Source organism: Neopelma chrysocephalum, unplaced genomic scaffold (genome assembly GCF_003984885.1).
Source record: "Neopelma chrysocephalum unplaced genomic scaffold, ASM398488v2 Primary Assembly neopelma1_164, whole genome shotgun sequence".
NCBI lineage: Eukaryota > Metazoa > Chordata > Aves > Passeriformes > Pipridae > Neopelma > Neopelma chrysocephalum.
This window is the reverse complement of record NW_020897826.1, coordinates 228,754-245,593: the sequence shown is the minus strand read 5'-3', so window position 1 is coordinate 245,593 and position 16,840 is coordinate 228,754. Positions and strand designations below refer to the sequence as shown.

Below are 16,840 nucleotides of genomic sequence, written 5' to 3'. Positions count from 1 at the left end.
ATTTCCCCCCTAATACTAGAGCAGCTTTAGAATTGGGATCGGTTTCTCTGCCTCACTTATCAGTTAAATTGTCAGCAAAGTCCTAATTGCGGAGTCTTTATTTCTAGAAAGTGTCAGAGACAGAACTTGATGTTCACAGCTTCCAGGATTCACAGCACTGACAGAAAACTAATTTTGAAACAGGAAAAATCACATCATGAATTGGTAGTTTAGAATAAAACTCCGATGTTTCCTGTATTCTAAATATATTTTATTAACACGTTTTCCAAGACCAAGTTATCATCTCTGCCTGCACTATGTCCAACACTAAACTGACCTAATTCTGATTTGCACTTCTGAATCCTACTCCAATCACTAACAGAGAAGGTGTATTCTGTGCCTTACTCAAAGCACAAAAATCCCATTAAAATGTCTTAAAAGCCAGATGAAATTAATGGTGAAGGTCCACATATTATTGCAGACTTCAGACAGGAGAAAGAGAATGAATAAAACAGATGTAACAGAGGAAAGGGATTCAGACACAAGATAAATCAAGGGAATGTCAGGGCCAGATTTGTAGAGACAGAGAATAACACCCAAGGTATCCGACTTTTGTGCATATTTGTTACACAAACCAGAGCAGCAACACACTGATTCCAAACTAATCCTATCAAAATCCAGCTTCAGCACCAGGAGGTTCATAGAAAAAGGGGCAGTTTTTAGTCCCTACCCCATCCTTCACTTCAGGCTTGCAAATAAGTGTCTTGTTCTTCCTAGCAGGTCCCAATTACCACTGGGAGAGGCAACATTATTTGTCATTACCTATATTACATGTTGACCCAGAGCCAAACCAAAGGCATGATGTTAGACAATGAACATGGAAAGAGAAAGCTTCCTGAGCTCTAGACAAATGTTTAGGGAAAGCAGCATCCTTATTTTCCCACGGATGAACTGCAGCAAGGAACGTGATCACAATTAACGCTCAAAAAATATTTTGCATCTCCAACCTGACTTTTTTTTTTCAGAGCACGGTGCTGAAAAAGCACAAGTCACCCCACCTCAGCGTTCTTGTCTCTGTAAAAAGCTCTCACAGGAGGTCTGCAGAGCACCAGGCATCAAAGCCTGACCTCCCAAATTGCAGTCCAGTTCCAATTTCAACCATAAGCCTTAACACACTTGTTCAGGCAGTTTATATCCTCACAGCAAAATACCCTCAGCTCGATCCAACGCATCCGTTCTAAGGCTCGGGGACAAACTCATCTAATTAATTCCTTCACTACAACATTTCTTTGGGATACCTTCCTCTGCAAGTTCCCATTTTTTCCTGTTCTTATGGCTTATCTACACCGGCTCCATCTCACTCCTGAAGGAGCAGGGCCAGCTGTTCTTTCATGTCGCATTAAGGACTCAGAAGAAAGGCAAGGTGTGCTTCACCCGGAGCTCAGCAATCCCGGGAAAGCATTATGTGGAGACAGCCTGCCCAAATCCTAAGCTCCCACTGGAGTGTGCCTGCAGGCCTGCTTTATCTGGGATGCTTCCCACAGCGTTCACATCCCCTGAGCCAGCCCGTGCCGCAGCCTCACGTTATCGATTCCATAATTACCCTTTAAATCCTGCTACTGTTGCCAGTTACTACCCCTCTCCTGAGAAGTGCAAATGACTGTCAGGCTACAAAATCTGCCTTTCCGAGTCGAAACGGCTGAGAAACTGTAGCTGAGAACCAGATGGGGCTGTGTGGAAGAGACCGAAATTAAACATAAAGGAGAACTGTTTATCTGAGAGCGAAAGTTGTACTTGCTGCACTCCTCACACCCCGCTCCAATTAACAATCGCTGAGAATTAAGCCAGAAGTTGAAACACATTTGAAAATAAGATCTCCCGACATAACCAACATCCAAAGTTGCTCCGCTGAAAATGGAGGGTTTTTTTCCTTTTTATTTCCAAGCGTGTCTCCCAACAAAGGGAAATCAGGATCCTATTCAAACAATTTGTAATAATACAAAGGAGCCTGCTTTCAACTTCTCAATAAACATTCTGAAGGCTGCTCCGGTTTTTGTTTGATGTGCTAATTGCCTGAAAGCCATCGAGCGGCTCCCATTCCCGCTCCTCCGGGTGATTATCCGGGATAGCGGGGCTCATTCCCGAACCTCAGCCCGGGAGGTACCTGTTACCCGCTCCCGCGCACACAAAAGGCTCCACATCCACATCACCTCAGTTAACTTCCAGCATCCATCCTGGAGCAATCCCGGTGGCATCAACCCTTCCCGGCGGTATTAACCCTTCCCGGTGCAGCTCCGGGGGGGGTCGCATGGCCGGCACCTCTCTCGCTGTCAATAATCCCGGGTAGGAATTTGCGGGAATTGCTGCTGCCACCCCCCGCCGCGGGCGAGGCTGCGGCGGCCGCCCATGGAGGGGAGAGGGCTGAGAGCCCCCCAAAAGGGAGTGGGGAGGAGGTGTGACCCCCGAAACGGGGTATGGGGAGGAGATGTGACCCCAAAATGGGGAGTGAAGAGGAGCTGTGCCCCCCAAATGAGGGATGGGGAGGAGGTGTGTGCCCCCCAAAGGGGTGAGTGGGGACGATGTATGCCCCCTAAATGGGGAGTGAGGAGGAAATGTGTCCCTCAAATGAGGGGTGGGGAGGAGGTGCGACCCCCGAAGGGGTGAGCGGAGAAACGTCTCCAAAAAATGGGGGGTGGGAAGGAGGTGTGCCCCCAGCCAAATGGGCTTCAGGAGATCTGCCCCCTCAAAAAGGTTGTGGGGAGGAGGTGTGACCCTCCTCCAAACAGAGGGTGTGGGGAAGGTGTGCCCCCACAAAGGGGGGTGAGGAGGAGGTGTGCCCCCCAAATGGGATTGGAGAGGGCACGTGTCCTCCCAAAGAGGGCGGGAGGGGGGAAGATGTGCCCCCCAAAGGGGGTGTGGAGGGGAGATGTGCCCGCCAAAGGAGTACGAGGAGGAGATGTGCTCCTCAAATGGGGTGTGGGGAGGAGGTGTACCCCACCCCCAAATGGGACTGAGAAGTAAGTGTAGCCCAAAGGGTGCAGGGAGGAGGTGTCCCCCTCAAAGGGGTGTGAGTAGGACATGTACCATCCATTTGGGGGGGGCATGGAGGAGGTGTGCCTCCCCAAAGACAGTGTGGGGAGAAGCTGTGTCCCCCAGATGTGACTGAGGACAAGACATGCCCCCCAAAATGGGGTTGGTAGGGAAAACACATCCCCCTCCCCAGTGGGATTGAGGAGGAGATGTGACCCCCCCAAATGTGACTGAGGACAAGATATCCCCCTCAAATGAGAGGTGGGGAAAACATATCCCCCCCCCAATGGCATTGAGGAGGACATGTGTCCCCCCAAATGTGACTGAGGACAAGATGTCCCCCCCCTTTGGGAGGTGGGGAAAACATATCCCCCTCCCCAATGGGACTGGGGAGAAGGTGTATCCCCCCCAAGTGGGGGTTGAGGAGAACATGTTCCCCTCCCCAATGGGTTTGAGAAGAACATGTGCCCCCCCCCAAAACGGGGGTTGGGGAAAAGATGTCCCCCTCCACCATGAGATTGAGGAGGCGATGTGCCCCCCACAACGCCCCCCAACACCTCGGGGGTGGGAATCCCGAGAACTGGGGGTGCCCTCCCGCAGCACCCCCTCCTCGGGGGGGGCCCTCCCCTCCGTGCCCCCCTCTCTGAAATGGGGGGGGGGGCGGCACCGCCCCAGCCCTCCCTCAGCGCGGCGCGGCCGCTCCGCTCCTCACCTGATTGTCCATGGCTGGGCACGGCAGCGCCGCGGGCCCCGCTCGCTCGGTCTGCGCTGCCCGGTCGGCGGAGCGCGCGCGGCGAGGGGAAGGGGGTGAGAGACACAGAGAGAGAGAGAGAGAGAGAGAGGGAAAGAGAGAGAGAGAGAGGGAGGGAGAGGGGGGAAAAAAACCCCACAACCCTCTCTCCGCGCTCTTGCGTCCGGTTTCTCCCCCCCACCCCCCTCCCCACCGCAGCCGCCGCCGCCTCCTCGGCCGCCGCCTGCTCGGTCGCGGCCCCTCACGGCCCCGCCGCCCGCCTCATTGTGTGTCACTCAGAGCGCAGCGCCAGCCCCGCGCCCGCCCCGCGGAACCGGAAACCGCCTCACGGCCGCCATGGCGGAGGGAGGGGGGAGCCAATACCAGCGCGCCGCGCGCGGCACCGCCCCTTCCACCTGATGGGCAGCCGTTCTGACCAATGGAAGGGCAGGCTAAGAGGGAGTGGGCGGGGAAAGGGGCGGGGTCGGCACTGTGGGTCGAGTAGGGTCTGATGGCCCCCCCAGAACCTCCCTCAGGGTGGGTGAGGCGCTGAGGCGGGTGCGCGGCGGGTACAGTGTGCTTCGCAGTTCTATCCCCAGTGCTGTCCCCCAGAGTGTTCCACCAAGCGTACAGCCAACACCAGGAGCGGGCGTTGAGGCCTCGTTGTTCACCCATCTAGCCCCCTCCTCTCCTCACTGCTGAGGCAGCTCCTCAGCACCCGGTGCCCTTCTCAGTTCTATTCCCAATTTTGTCCCAGGATGTTCCTCGAAGTGCACAACCAACACCGGGATCAGGCGTTTGGGCCTAATTGTTCACCCATCTTGCCCTTCTTCCTCCTACACCTCTGCCAACCCTGAAGTGGCTTCTCAGCACCCGGAGCCCTTCTGGGTTCAGCCCCCGGTTGTGTCACCCAAAGTGTCTCTCAAAAGGCACAACCAACACCGGGATCAGGCATTTGGGCCTCGTTCACCCAACCCGCCCCAGGTGAGGCTCTGAGGCAGCTCCTCCACACCCTGGTGCCCTTCTGGGTTCTATCCCCAATTCCATCCCCCAGGGTGTTCCTTGAAGTGCACAACCAACACTGGGGATCGTTCACCCATTCTGCCCCGGGTGAGCTGTTATACCACTGCTGTTCTACCACTGCCCTTCGCTGTTCTACCCCCAGTTCTGTCGCCCAGGGTGTTCCTCGAAGCGCACAACCAACACTGAGATCAGGTGTTCACCCATCTCTGTTCGCCCATCCCACCACTTCTCCCTCTCCCCCCACCTCAGTCCACACTTGTCTCGCCTGTGTGTTAATTCCTGACACCAATGAGCAGGAACACGGGAGAGCAAGGGGAACAAGTGAAGCCGTGGCTCCCAGCACGGCAGGTTGGGGTGGCCAGGCAGGGCTTACCTTGTTCTCCCCAGCCTCTCTTCTTCCTGTGCCTTTTCCCTCTGCTTCTCCCCCCTCAGTTCCCCCGTCTTGTTTTCCCCTCACCATCCTTCATTTTTTCTCAATGCTCCCTGCTTTTCCCTCTTATCCCCCATTTCTCCTCAGTTTATCCCATTTTCTCCTATCCTCCCGTTTCCCCTCCTTCATTCTCCCTTGTCCTTCCTCATCTTTCTTTTGCTCTCCCTTGTTGCAACTGCCTTCAGTCTCCCTCATTTTCTTTCCTTTTTCTCTCAGTTTCTCTTCTTTTCCCCTCAGACTCCCTCATTTGTCCCCTCAGTCTCCCACATTTTCTCTCAGTTTCCATTTTCCCCTTCATCTCACTCATTTTCTTTCTGGTTTACTCCTTTCCCCCTCAGTTTCTCCCCTTTTCCCTCAGTCTCCCTCATTTCCCCCCCAGACTCCCTCATTTTCCATTTTTCCTTCAGTTTCCCACCTTTGCTCTCATTTTCCCCCTCAGTCACCTCTTTGCTTCTCTCCTTCCCCCCCCAGTTCCTCTCCTTTCCTGCCAGTCTCCACCTTTTCCCTCAGTCTCCCTCATTTCCACCTCATTTTGTCTCCTTTTCCCCATCTCCCACATTTCCTCAGTTTCCATTTTCCCCTGAGTCTCCCTCATTTCCTCTCAGTTTCTGTTTTTCCCCTCAGTTTCCCAAGTTTTCTTCTCTCCTTTTTTCCCTCTATCTCCTTCATTTCTCCCCTCAGTCTCACACATTCCCTCTCAGTTTCCAATTAGCCCTTCAGCCACCCTCATTTCCCCTCAGTCTCCTACATTTTTCCCCTCAGTCTCCCTCTTTTTCCCCTGAGTCTCCCTTATTTCCCTCAGTTTCTTTCCTTTTACCTTTGGCCTTCCTCATTTTCCCTCAGTCTCCCTCTTTTCCTTCTGTTTCTCTCCTTTTCCCCTGCCTCCAACACTTTCTCCTTGGTCTCCCTCATTTCCTCCTCATTTCCCTGATTTTCCCCCTCAGTCTCCCACATTTTCCCTCTCTGTTTCCTTTATCTCTCATTTTCTCTCCTTTTTCTCCTCAGTCTCCCTCATTTCCTCTCAGTTTCCATTCTCCCCTTAGTCTCCCATACCTCCCCCTTGGTCTCTCTCATCTCTCCCCTCAGTTTCTCTCATTTTTTCCTCTCAGTCTCCCTCAGTTTCCCTCATTCCCCTCATTTTTCCCTTCAGTCTCTCACATTTCCTCTTGGTTCCCATTTCCCCTTCATTTCCCTCCTTTCTCCCCTTTGTCCCTCCGTTCCCCTCATCCCCCCTCAGTTCCCTTCCCCTTCCCGCCTTTCCCCTCTCCCCCCTCTCTCCCCCTTTGCCGCTCTCCCGCCCGCGGAGAGTTTTACCTTTTCTTACATCTCTAAGTGACAAGTTATTGGGCTCAATTTTGCCAGCCCTAAATGGGACTATCTTTACAAGTGCAATTGGTGACTGTTTCCGAGCAAGTTCACTCAGAATTTCTTTTCCTTCACACAACTTTCTTGTTTCAGACAGTTTGTTGATCTGTGTGAGGCAGCAGAAAACCCCCGTGTTAGCCAATAACTCTGTGTGTCACTGCCTGATCGCCACAGGCGAGGATTAATCGGCTCCCAAATCGTTCTAAAGAGCCACTTTACCTCATCAACCTGATAGAGGATATTAGCCAAGCAAAATGCTTAATCGCTTCAGTTAACAACAACAACAACAAAAAAGAGCCTGATTTGGGTTCCTTTAAGTGCTCCTGTTTTAATTTTCCATGTTTCTGTCTGATGCAGTCCCAAGAGACATCTCCTTGGACAGTCGCTTTTCTTCTCCATTGAGACAGGGCCTCTTTCTCTGGGAGTTCTCATTGATATCTTTAATTGTGGACATTATTCCCATGCACGTGACTCTTGGGTCTAAATCTTTTATTTTCTACCTCCCAATCCTGGCTATTCACTCCCAGCCTCATCACAGCCCTTGGTGGTTATGTGCTCCCAGGGCTGAATATTTTCTGGAAATATCTCCGTCTTTCCCAACTTTGACTCCACTCTCACTCTGCTGAATTTCCTCCTTGTGCAAGAGACACACCAGATCATGAGCTTTTTTCCTGAAAAATTGCCTGTTACTTTTTCTGCAACATCATTAAATCAGCTTTTTATTTTAATTTTCACCAATGACAAATTTTCCATGCCTTTGTTTTTTGCCCAGCCTGGTGTTAATGGTTGTTTTTGGGCTCTCCCAGTGCAGGACCCGTCTTTGCTTCTGGTTTGGACATGGGTCACTCTTTCAGCTTTCAGCTGCTCCACGGCCTGGGGAGGGATCCAAGCAAGAATTTGGATGCCTCCAAGATGGAAATCCAGAGCCAGGAGCTTCAGCTTCCACATTGGCAGCCCAATACAAGGACATTAAACCACATTATACTGGAGAATTTGGGGTGCCCCGTTCAGGGTAAGCACCTCATTGTATTGTTGCCTGCTCCAAACGCCCCAGGGCTCTCTGCTGGGACAAACAGTTTGGAGTTGGACTTTGCTGATCCTCGTGGATCCCTTCCAACTCAGGATATTCTGTGAAGTGGCATGAATGGATTAATTTAAAATGTGCTGGGGTAGCTCTTTACATTCAACTGCGAAAACACTCAAGGAGAGAAATTCCTAGAACCAGCCTTTGCTCCACTAGCAGTTCCCAGCCTGAACAGTTTCCAGCACAATGACTGATCAAACTTACCCCTGATTTTCTTTTCAAGCTCCCCTCAAAAAGAAAAAATCACAGCCAAGGGCAGAAAATTTGCCAGGCTCTAGGGGGGTGTGTTAGGAGTTTTGGGTGCTGGGGATGCTGGAGCCAGCAGCCATCCAGGCTTCTCCCAGCTTCTAATTTTGCAGGGAGATCTCAAGCTAACGAGCTGTCAGCTGAGTGCCTTCGCACCCGAGGCAGCCGTGGGCTGAGCTCCTGGTTCTTTATACCCATTCCAGCAACTTCTGGGCTTTGCAATAAGCGTCTGCAAATCCAATTAGCGTCTTTCTTTGTGGCACTGGATGCTGGCAGAGATCCGCTGTGCTGCTGCCATCTACAGTAGGGCCAGTGCCAATGGATAAGAAACAGATCTTATTTGCATATTCAAATATGCAAATGAATCACGACAGCTCTCCTTAATTTTTGTTTGGGTTTTTTATTTTTTCTTTCCACGATCTTGCCTCAAAGATCTTTGTCTTGGGCTGAAAGGTGTGTGTTTAATCTGGCTTGGCCTGTGGTAGGAGACTATGCCAAAGGTTGGTTCTGTCCCGTGGGATCTGGGGATGGTGGAAAATAAAGTGGAAAAAAGACTTTGCACTGTGCTTATCCCTGTCTTGGCCAGGGCCGGGAAAGGTTTCTGGGGTGTTTTCCCAGGTTCCAGTCCTGGGAAGGGACAACACATCCTTTCTCTCTCCTGCCTGTACAATCCATGGATTCTTTACAGGCCAAATGTGGCTGTTCCTGGGGACTGTGAGTGAAGGAGGCAACGACTGGGGTGTTGAGAAGAGTCCCAGTGCTCCGGTGGGAGTAGTCATGTCATGTGCCAGTTGGGACAGACAATTTCATGCAACTCAAGATGCCTGAAATTGCTAATTTTTCACCAAAAGTTTTTTTCTGTAGGCTTAATGTCCCTCACTGTAAATGTGGGATTTGCATCAGCTGTACATCAACTGTGCATCCCCTGTAAGTCCCTGTCATGGTTTTATATGTCTGTGTCTGTATGTCTGTGGCTTGCCCTTCCTGTCCCTGGAGAAACAAGTTTGTTTCACTGTTTTTCATCATTCATTATTATTTTCTCATTACTAATTTAATTGCATCTTCCCTGTTTCCACTCTTGAACTGAAGACCATGACTTCTGTGGTCAGTCTGGGCTCTGAGTGGCTTGGACACCAGCCAGGCAGCGACCAAGGCTGATTCCAGCACTGAAAGGATCAGTGTAGAAAAATGATCATCTTGTAATAGTTCTAAGGACTTAAAGATTTAGACACAAACATCATATTTGAGCGGGGTTTCTCTGAGAAAGAGATGTGCCTGTGTGGAAAGACCCCCAAGTTCTCCTGCATGTCAGTCACTTCACTGCCTTTTCTTACAGCTGCAGTGTGACTATAGTGGTCTTCTACTTCTGCAAAGCACATCCCATGAGTTTCCCAGATGAACAAACCTGCAGTCAAAAGAAAGAACTGATGATATTTAGGTAAGAAGGGGCAGACATCTTTCTCCTGGTGTGTATCATGGCTTTGCCAACAACAGTGTCATGTCTTTACAAGCAGCCTCAGAAAGCATCCTGAGCATGAATCAAGAGAGGATTTGGTTTCTCTGGTGGGAACTGGGTGCTGCTCTGGTCTGGGTCTGGCACAGACTCACCCCAGGGCTTGTCTGTGCCAGGGAGAAAAGCTGGGAGGGACAGAGAGAATCCGAGTGGGGAGTGAGCTCTGCAGCAGCGCTGGTTCTGGGGTAACTGGGCTCCTGGGCTGCTGATCATTGGGATCCCTCCAGGGAATTGTGCTTGTTCCAAGCAGCTGCTAATCCCAGCAGTGTTTATTCTTCTAAAAATGATTTTGCTTTGCCTGTCCTCTGCCTTCCCCTTCCCCAGTTCACACTCCACACTACAGTGTTCACAGAACATATTTAATACTGGGGTAGTGCAGAGAAAGTCCAGATTGTTAATAACCAAAAACTCAGATTGCCAAAAAGATAATCCTAGCAACTACCAGCTGCATCTGGGAAAAATTACAGACAGCTTGGAAATTCTTTAGTTCCCTTATTAATGAAGGACTTTGTAAAAAAAAAAAAAACAACAACAAAAAAACCAACAACCCACACTGTAATACAGTTTAGCTTAACTAAGTTCTTTTGTGCCTGAGGAAAATCTAAATTATAGCATGCTATAGCTACTGAAAAATGTAAAGGGATTTAAATGTCCAATAACCCTCCAAACCAGAAGGAAGAGGGAAAATTTTCTTGGTAAGTGGGAACACAATGAGAATTTATTTTATTCTTTCTGGGTATTTAGTGCTGGTGAAAAGAGCCAGATGAATAGTCACAAATACGTCATGGCCCTTGCAGATGCAACATGGGCAGCACAAGCGTCCTCAAACTGCCCCGCCAACGTGATCCAGTTCTGAATGAGCAGCACCAGCCTTCTGGGGGAGAAAGGAGCCTGTCTCTATTCAGCCCCTGACCCCTCTGCTCAGGGCTGTTAATGAAGGGGCCTCGTTAACACCAAAGGTGAGGTTGGCATTCTAATGCGCTGCTGAACTGACACCCGTCAATCCATGTGTCGCTGGCAGCACCTTCCCCTTGTGCTCTGCACACAGAGGTCAGGTTTGGCCCAGTGATGTCACAGTCTGTGCTGTGCCAGGGCTGTCCAGACCCACCACAAGGAGTGTTTCACCAGCTGGATTTGTCCCACGCTCCACACAAACTGCTGGCACGAATGCAGCTGGGGAAGACGGGCCCAGGCACCTTCTGTGGCCACTGGAGCAAACACAATCACGGTACAATGGCAGGGGGTGAGATTCACTGCCCAAACTGGTGTCTGCTTTGAACAGGGCTTGTGGTTGCTGCCAAAGTTTTTGAGAGGTGTTCATCTGTATGCTGAGAGAGAGAGGCCCACCTTCTGAGTGGAGACTGTCACCCTAGGCAGGGTGACCTTTAGGCCTCTGAAAAATACCAGATGGGGGGGAAAAATAGCTTGAAAAATAGAATGTAACAGGAGATCAGTAGGGGATTCTGACCAGCACCCAAGAGCCTGTTGTGAGTTGTGTGTAGGAATTATTATTCCAAGTTGCCCAGAGCAGCTGTGGCTGCCCCATCCCTGGAAGTGTCCAAGGCCAGGTTGGACGGGGCTTGGAGCAACCTGGGATACAGGAAGGAGTCCCTGCCCATGGCAGGGGGTGTAATGAGATGGTCTTCAAGGTCCCTTCCAACCCAAACCATCCTATGATCCTGTGGTTCTACAAATACACTGTGTGAGATGCAGCCTCTCCCAGGGCATTCCCAGAGTTTGCAGTTGGACTCAATGATCTTAGAGATCTTTTCCAACCTTAATGATTCTGTGATTGTACAAAATTAATACGAATTTCTGATTTTTGTGGATTCCGGGTCAGCTGCTCCCATGGCAGATTCCACTAAACTGTTTTTCTGGAATGGTATGAAATGAGCTTTCACCTGTAGGTGGGGTTGCCACATATGTAAATTTATTCAAATTACTTCTGATCTACCTATCTCAGGAACGATACCAGGTCAGATAGTGCCCCACGCTGCAGGAGGGGCTATGCCAACATGCCTGTGATTCAGGGAATTTGGCTGGTCCTGTCAGGCTGAAATTCATCCCACTGAAACTTAATCTTTATCACTGACATCGTTACCTGTGAGACAATAATGTGCCTGATTGCAGCAAAGTCGTTTTTTAGCAGCATGGCACATCTCAAACACCCTGGAGCTTGATTTTGTTGCATAAAGGCACAGCCAGTGCAGTTCCAAGGGAGTCAGGTTGGCTTATAAAGTGACAAACACCATTTTGACCAACATAGGGAGGGCTGAGAATTGTCTGTAACAAATTCATTCTCTTTGTTACTCAACCAACAAAATTAGGCAGGTAATACCCTCTCATGAGTGAATCCACTACACACACACACACTTATAAACTACCAATATTTGAGCTAAATGAAGAATACAATCAATGAGGACACTTTTCAAGCAATTTTGGAAGTGTACTATATAAACACTGCAGCTCCAGGACTCTTGATTCCGGTGCCTGGACATTTTTAAAGGGCAGGAAATCTCTGCTAAGTAGATGCATGAGATGTGTCATGAAACATCTGACATATGAGGAAAACATATTACTGCACCGTCTGGACAGTGTGTGGGGTCGCTGGTGAACAGCTTGAAAACAGCAATCATTTGCATATGGATATAGAGTTATTTATTTGGTGATACCATCCCAAGGGAACAGGGGCACGTCCCAGGTCTATGGAGGTCACTGGCAGCATCAGGAATGTTGGACCTGTGAGGAGTAAAGTTATGAGAGCAAATGCAAACAGCTGAAGTGTTTGTGCCTAGAAATTTTCACCTGTTCCTCATAACAGAACAATTCATAGAGTTTTGTGGAAGGTAAGGGGCAGAAAGGGAAAAATAATGTTTTTATTCACCCTTTGCTCTATAATATTGCTCATTTGCTCATTAGGAGTCATAGAATCCTAGAATATTCTGGGTTGGAAGGGACCCACAGAGACCATCAGCCCAACACCTGGCCATGCACAGGACACCCCAACAACCCCACCATATCCCTGAGAGCTTTTGGGTTGGAAGGGACCTTAAAGATCATCTAGTTCCAAACCTAATGGAGTTAATCTACATGTATATCTGTCTGTAAGGATGGTAAATATTATTCAGTGTTACATGAGTAAATCTTGAAGTCTGATAGGATGATTCATGGTGAACAGCACATTCAACTTGTTGCCATTTTTGCTCTGTTTCACAGATTTGGTTTGGATTTTGCTTATCAGTGCTCTGATAGATGTTAATAGTTGGCAATATTAGGATATTAAACAGCAAAATCTCACATGTATTAATTTTTGCATTTTCCCATGGTGGTTCTTCATTGATTAATTTTTAAATTGGTCCCAGGAACCACTTAGAGAAATATTGCAGTTTGCACGTTGTTGGCATTACATGGCACTGTTTCTGGCTCCGGCCCAGCAAAATATATTCTTACGTGTAAGTAAGTACCGTTGATATCAATGGAATTATTCATATTCTTAAAATTAAACATGTGTTTAAACATTTCAGTGAACTGAGACAGCTGGTCTCTTGTGGAAGGCCTATCTAAATAAATGCTGCATCAATTGCAGATTGTGAAATTCATAACCCGATGCACAACTTAATGTTGCTTTTGGCGAATATTTCAGCATTTGAGGTAAATCTGTGCCTTTTGTTAAATATTTGTGGCAGTGAAGCTTGGTGTGCCATTCCAGGACAATTCAGTTTTATGTTTAAACACATTTATGAAGAGCCATGTACTGAAGTGAGTTCATGAATCGGGACCCGAGCGACTGAGTGTTCATAGAAAGTGAATAAAACAGAAGTGGAGATCAGTCCTAATTGAAACCATGTTCTGAGCTGCAGAACAGAAAAATTAATCCTTCCATTTTGGGCACTTTGATAGCAGCCATTAGTAGAGAATGGAAGTTATTCAAACCACTTTGCCAGACAGAAGGAAACTGCTTGTTTTTCTTCTGCAAGCAGCAGTGAGAATGTCTTCTGAAGTGGAACCAAGTCATGGGGGTTTATAGAAACAGCTGAAGAGATTATTTGATCTGTTGATTAAAACCTCATTTTTTTGTCTACTGGTTTATTTGCCCAAGTAATGGCTGTGCTTCTCCTTCCCCACATGTCTCTGATCCCTGGTCAAACCCAGCCCTGGTTATGTGTGAGCTCAGACGGAAGGACACAGGCAGGGACCTCAGAACCCTTCCTGCTGCAAACCCGGTGCCAGAGTATTCCTTGAAATATGACTTTCAGCTAATCAAGACCTGATAACATTCATCTGTCCAGAACAGGCACCAATCTCTGACAAATCCTGGTGTTTATGTCCCTACATTTAAGTTTGCCTTCTGTGAAAAGGGGACGGCAAGGGTGTAGGTAAAACAGTGTGGGGGGGGAAGGAACATATTTCCCAGCAGTTGTGAGGTGGGTGTGACAGAGTTGCCAGCCCTCGAGTTGGAAATCCTGTGTCAAACCTCAGAAGTAACACTTAGAGTTGAAAGGACAAGACTTTTAGAGGTAATAATTCTTGGAGCTTATCTCTTTCCTTCCTGGGCTTTCTCAGCCTTTTGTGTTTGTGGTTTCAAACTTTTGACTGCGGATCCAGGAGATTAAAACAAAAATCAAAATCAAAGCTGTTGGTTTAAAATGACTCCAGGAGAAGGTTCTTTAAATCAATCCTGAAGATTGCCAGGCTGGCACTAAAATCCCAGGACTGAGTGACATCCATTCCCTGTTTCAAAACTACCATCTTCTTTCTCTCCGAGACACTTAACAAATAAAGATCTTCTACAAAAGGCATAAGCGACACTCCAGTGAAGCAATTTCTTTTCCTGGCATTGTTAAGAGCAAGGACTGAGTTATTATTAATTACTTTTGCATTATTTATGCAGGTCCATGAATGTGCAATGCCTTTTACAGATAAATTACTGTGCCTTGAAAAGTTTCCAGTCTGGGAGCCAAATGCTGTGAATCCATAAGAGCAGGAGGCAGTTTGGTGCAGCAGAACAGGTAAGTGCTAATCCTTGGTGCTGCAGGACTTGTGCCTTATCAACCTTATTTTATTTGTGTTGCAATTGCACCAAGCAGACTCAACTGATGCTGTTGTTTCCCAACCTCTTTAATCTGGCACCAGCTGAAAGGAGCAGCTTCTCTCTTCTTCCTCAACCCTTCTCTTGCCTCTTTTTTTGTGGTTTAGGAAGCCACATGGAGAACTAAATCAGGGAAATTATCTGGGTTGAGGCTCATCTGGCAAAAATAAGGAAAGGTTTCATTTTGACCAGTCCGAACTCAGATCCCCGAGCATGTGGGGTTGCAGCTCTTCCTGCCCTGCCTGTTTACCTGTCACTGAGCTGAGCTGGTGTGACACCCATCAGACACCCACCCTGGCAAGGATCCTGGGACAGGAGGTACCCTCAGAACTCCCCACAGCATCGAGAGAGGGCTCCCAGCTTCCCCCATTCCATGCTGGGCATCCCTGCAGGATCCCTTCATCCCTTTGACAGCCCTCCTGCTTTTTAGGGTGTTTTTAGGGGTCTTTGCCAGCTCTGCAGTGCAGGCTGTGCCCCACAAGCTGGAGCCATGGCTCCCTGGCAGGAAGGACAGAGCATCCCCAGCAGCTCAGGGACCTTTTGGAAGTGCCACCCCAGCCTCAGATAACCCTGGGGATGCCCAGACCACAGTCCCACACTGGTGTGTTGGGGCTGCTTCACTTTCTCAGGCTGCAGCCCCACTCAGAGCAGGAGGCCCTGCCTTGGGCACTGCCGTCCTTTTAAAGCTGCTTTGTGGCTTTCTTTTCTTTTCTCTCTCTCTTTTTTTTTTTTCTCCCCAGGTTCCCAGGGCTGGGGATTCAGCTTCTGGCCTCATCCAGAAATCCCTGAGGGTTTCAGATCCCCACGAGGCCTCTCAATGTCTTGATCTGCTTGAATAGGCATTTTTAACGCGGCCCCGGCTGTCATCGGGGCCTGTTACAGTCACTCAACTGCAGCAACATTGTTCTCCAGGCAGCAGCGCCCGGGACACCTCCCTTATTTCCATACTGCACAGGGGATTTTGCCGCTGGATCGAGCATCACATCGGCTCGGTGGCCGGAGGTGGCCAATTAGCCCTTGGTCGCCCACAGCCCAGCCTTCATCCCTCCGCCGTTCTCAGCATCTCCAGCCCGCGGGGCTGCTGGCGCCCGTCCATCTCCGTGGGTCCTGCCGGAGGTGAAGGTGACCCCTTTTTCCTGTGCCAGGCTCCCTGGCAACGCAGCCTTTTCTTTCGCGAGCGGCCTCCTCCACCCCCTGACGGGGCGAGGGGCTGTGAAATCCCCGCTGCACTTTTGAACTTGCTGCCGACGCGCTCAGTGGCTGCGCGGGGCAGCGGCGGCGGAGGGGCCGAGCCCAGCGGGGACCCAGTGCAATTGCCCAGAAGTTATTAATAGGCTGTGGAAGAACGTGATGGGCTGGGGAAGGGGCGAGGAGGGGGGAGAGCAAGAGGGAGAGAAACGGGGAGGGTCAGCGAAAGAGAGACGGAGTGATGAGCGGTGGCACGCAGGGGGAGACAAAGAGGCGAACGGGAGGAGGAGATGGGCACTGGCGTGGGCAGACAAGGGCACACAGAGGCTGGAGATCCCAGTAGTCCTTGCTCTGCACCTTGTGCGTGTGTCTCAAGAGTGGCCGTGCTGGCAGAGAGGTGTCTAATCCTGCCAGGGGATGGAGAGGGCAAGGAGACCGGGCCTGGGGGTCCAGTTCATGGCAGGGCACCCCTTTCCCAGCGTGAAACACTGCTCCGGGTTCATGAGCCAAATTTGCCATCTAGTGGCCCTGGGGACCATTGCAGAGGCACCCACATGGCAGCCACGGCCACGGGAGGACCACAGCACAGGCACTGCCCAGCACCCTCTGCCTCAGAGGTAAAACCCAGAGTGCTCCTGCTTTTGCTTTACTCGCAGGGGCCCCAAAGCCCGTGGTCCCTGCAGTGACATTATATTGTTGTGCCCGTGTTGCAGGGAGCCAACCTCAGCCACCCTGCCTGCCTTGGTGGGCTCCAGAGATTTTCCCTGCAGGCTGGACAAGGACCCAGACCCACAACATGGCTTCAGCTCATCCCTGTAAGCAGCAAGGCTTGGAAAGCAAGAGTGTGTCCTGTGGCTGTAAGAGCAACTATGGGGACAACCTGGAAAGCACAGCAGAGGTCTGTCTCTGAGGGTCTGCATCTCTTTGTTCCTGCAAAGGTAATGACATTTCTATCTAATGTCACAGAATTATTGAATCACAAAATATCCTGAGTTGGAAAGGACCCACATGGGTCATCAGTCTCCTGGCCCTGCACAGACACCCCAACAATCCCACCCTGTCCCTCAGAGCGTTGTCCAAACGCTCCTGGAGCTCTGGCAGCCTTGGGGCCGTGCCCACTGCCCTGGGGAGCCTGGGCAGTGCCCCAGCACCCTCTGGGGGAA

General features: G+C 49.9%; 1 protein-coding gene across 2 annotated transcripts in view; it reads right to left on the bottom strand.

The window, feature by feature from the left end:
• MLLT1 (MLLT1, super elongation complex subunit) overlaps positions 1–3,897 on the bottom strand; it is a 32,609-nt gene extending 28,712 nt beyond the window's left edge. Inside the window, exon 1 of one of the 2 annotated variants that reach the window (XM_027701599.1) lies at positions 3,722–3,897. In XM_027701599.1, the coding sequence (XP_027557400.1) occupies positions 3,722–3,733 (12 nt within the window). In that variant the 5' untranslated portion in view covers positions 3,734–3,897. The remainder of the gene's footprint in view (positions 1–3,721) is intronic. The other variant, XM_027701600.1, reaches the window with a different exon arrangement.
• Positions 3,898–16,840: the final 12,943 nt, after the last annotated feature.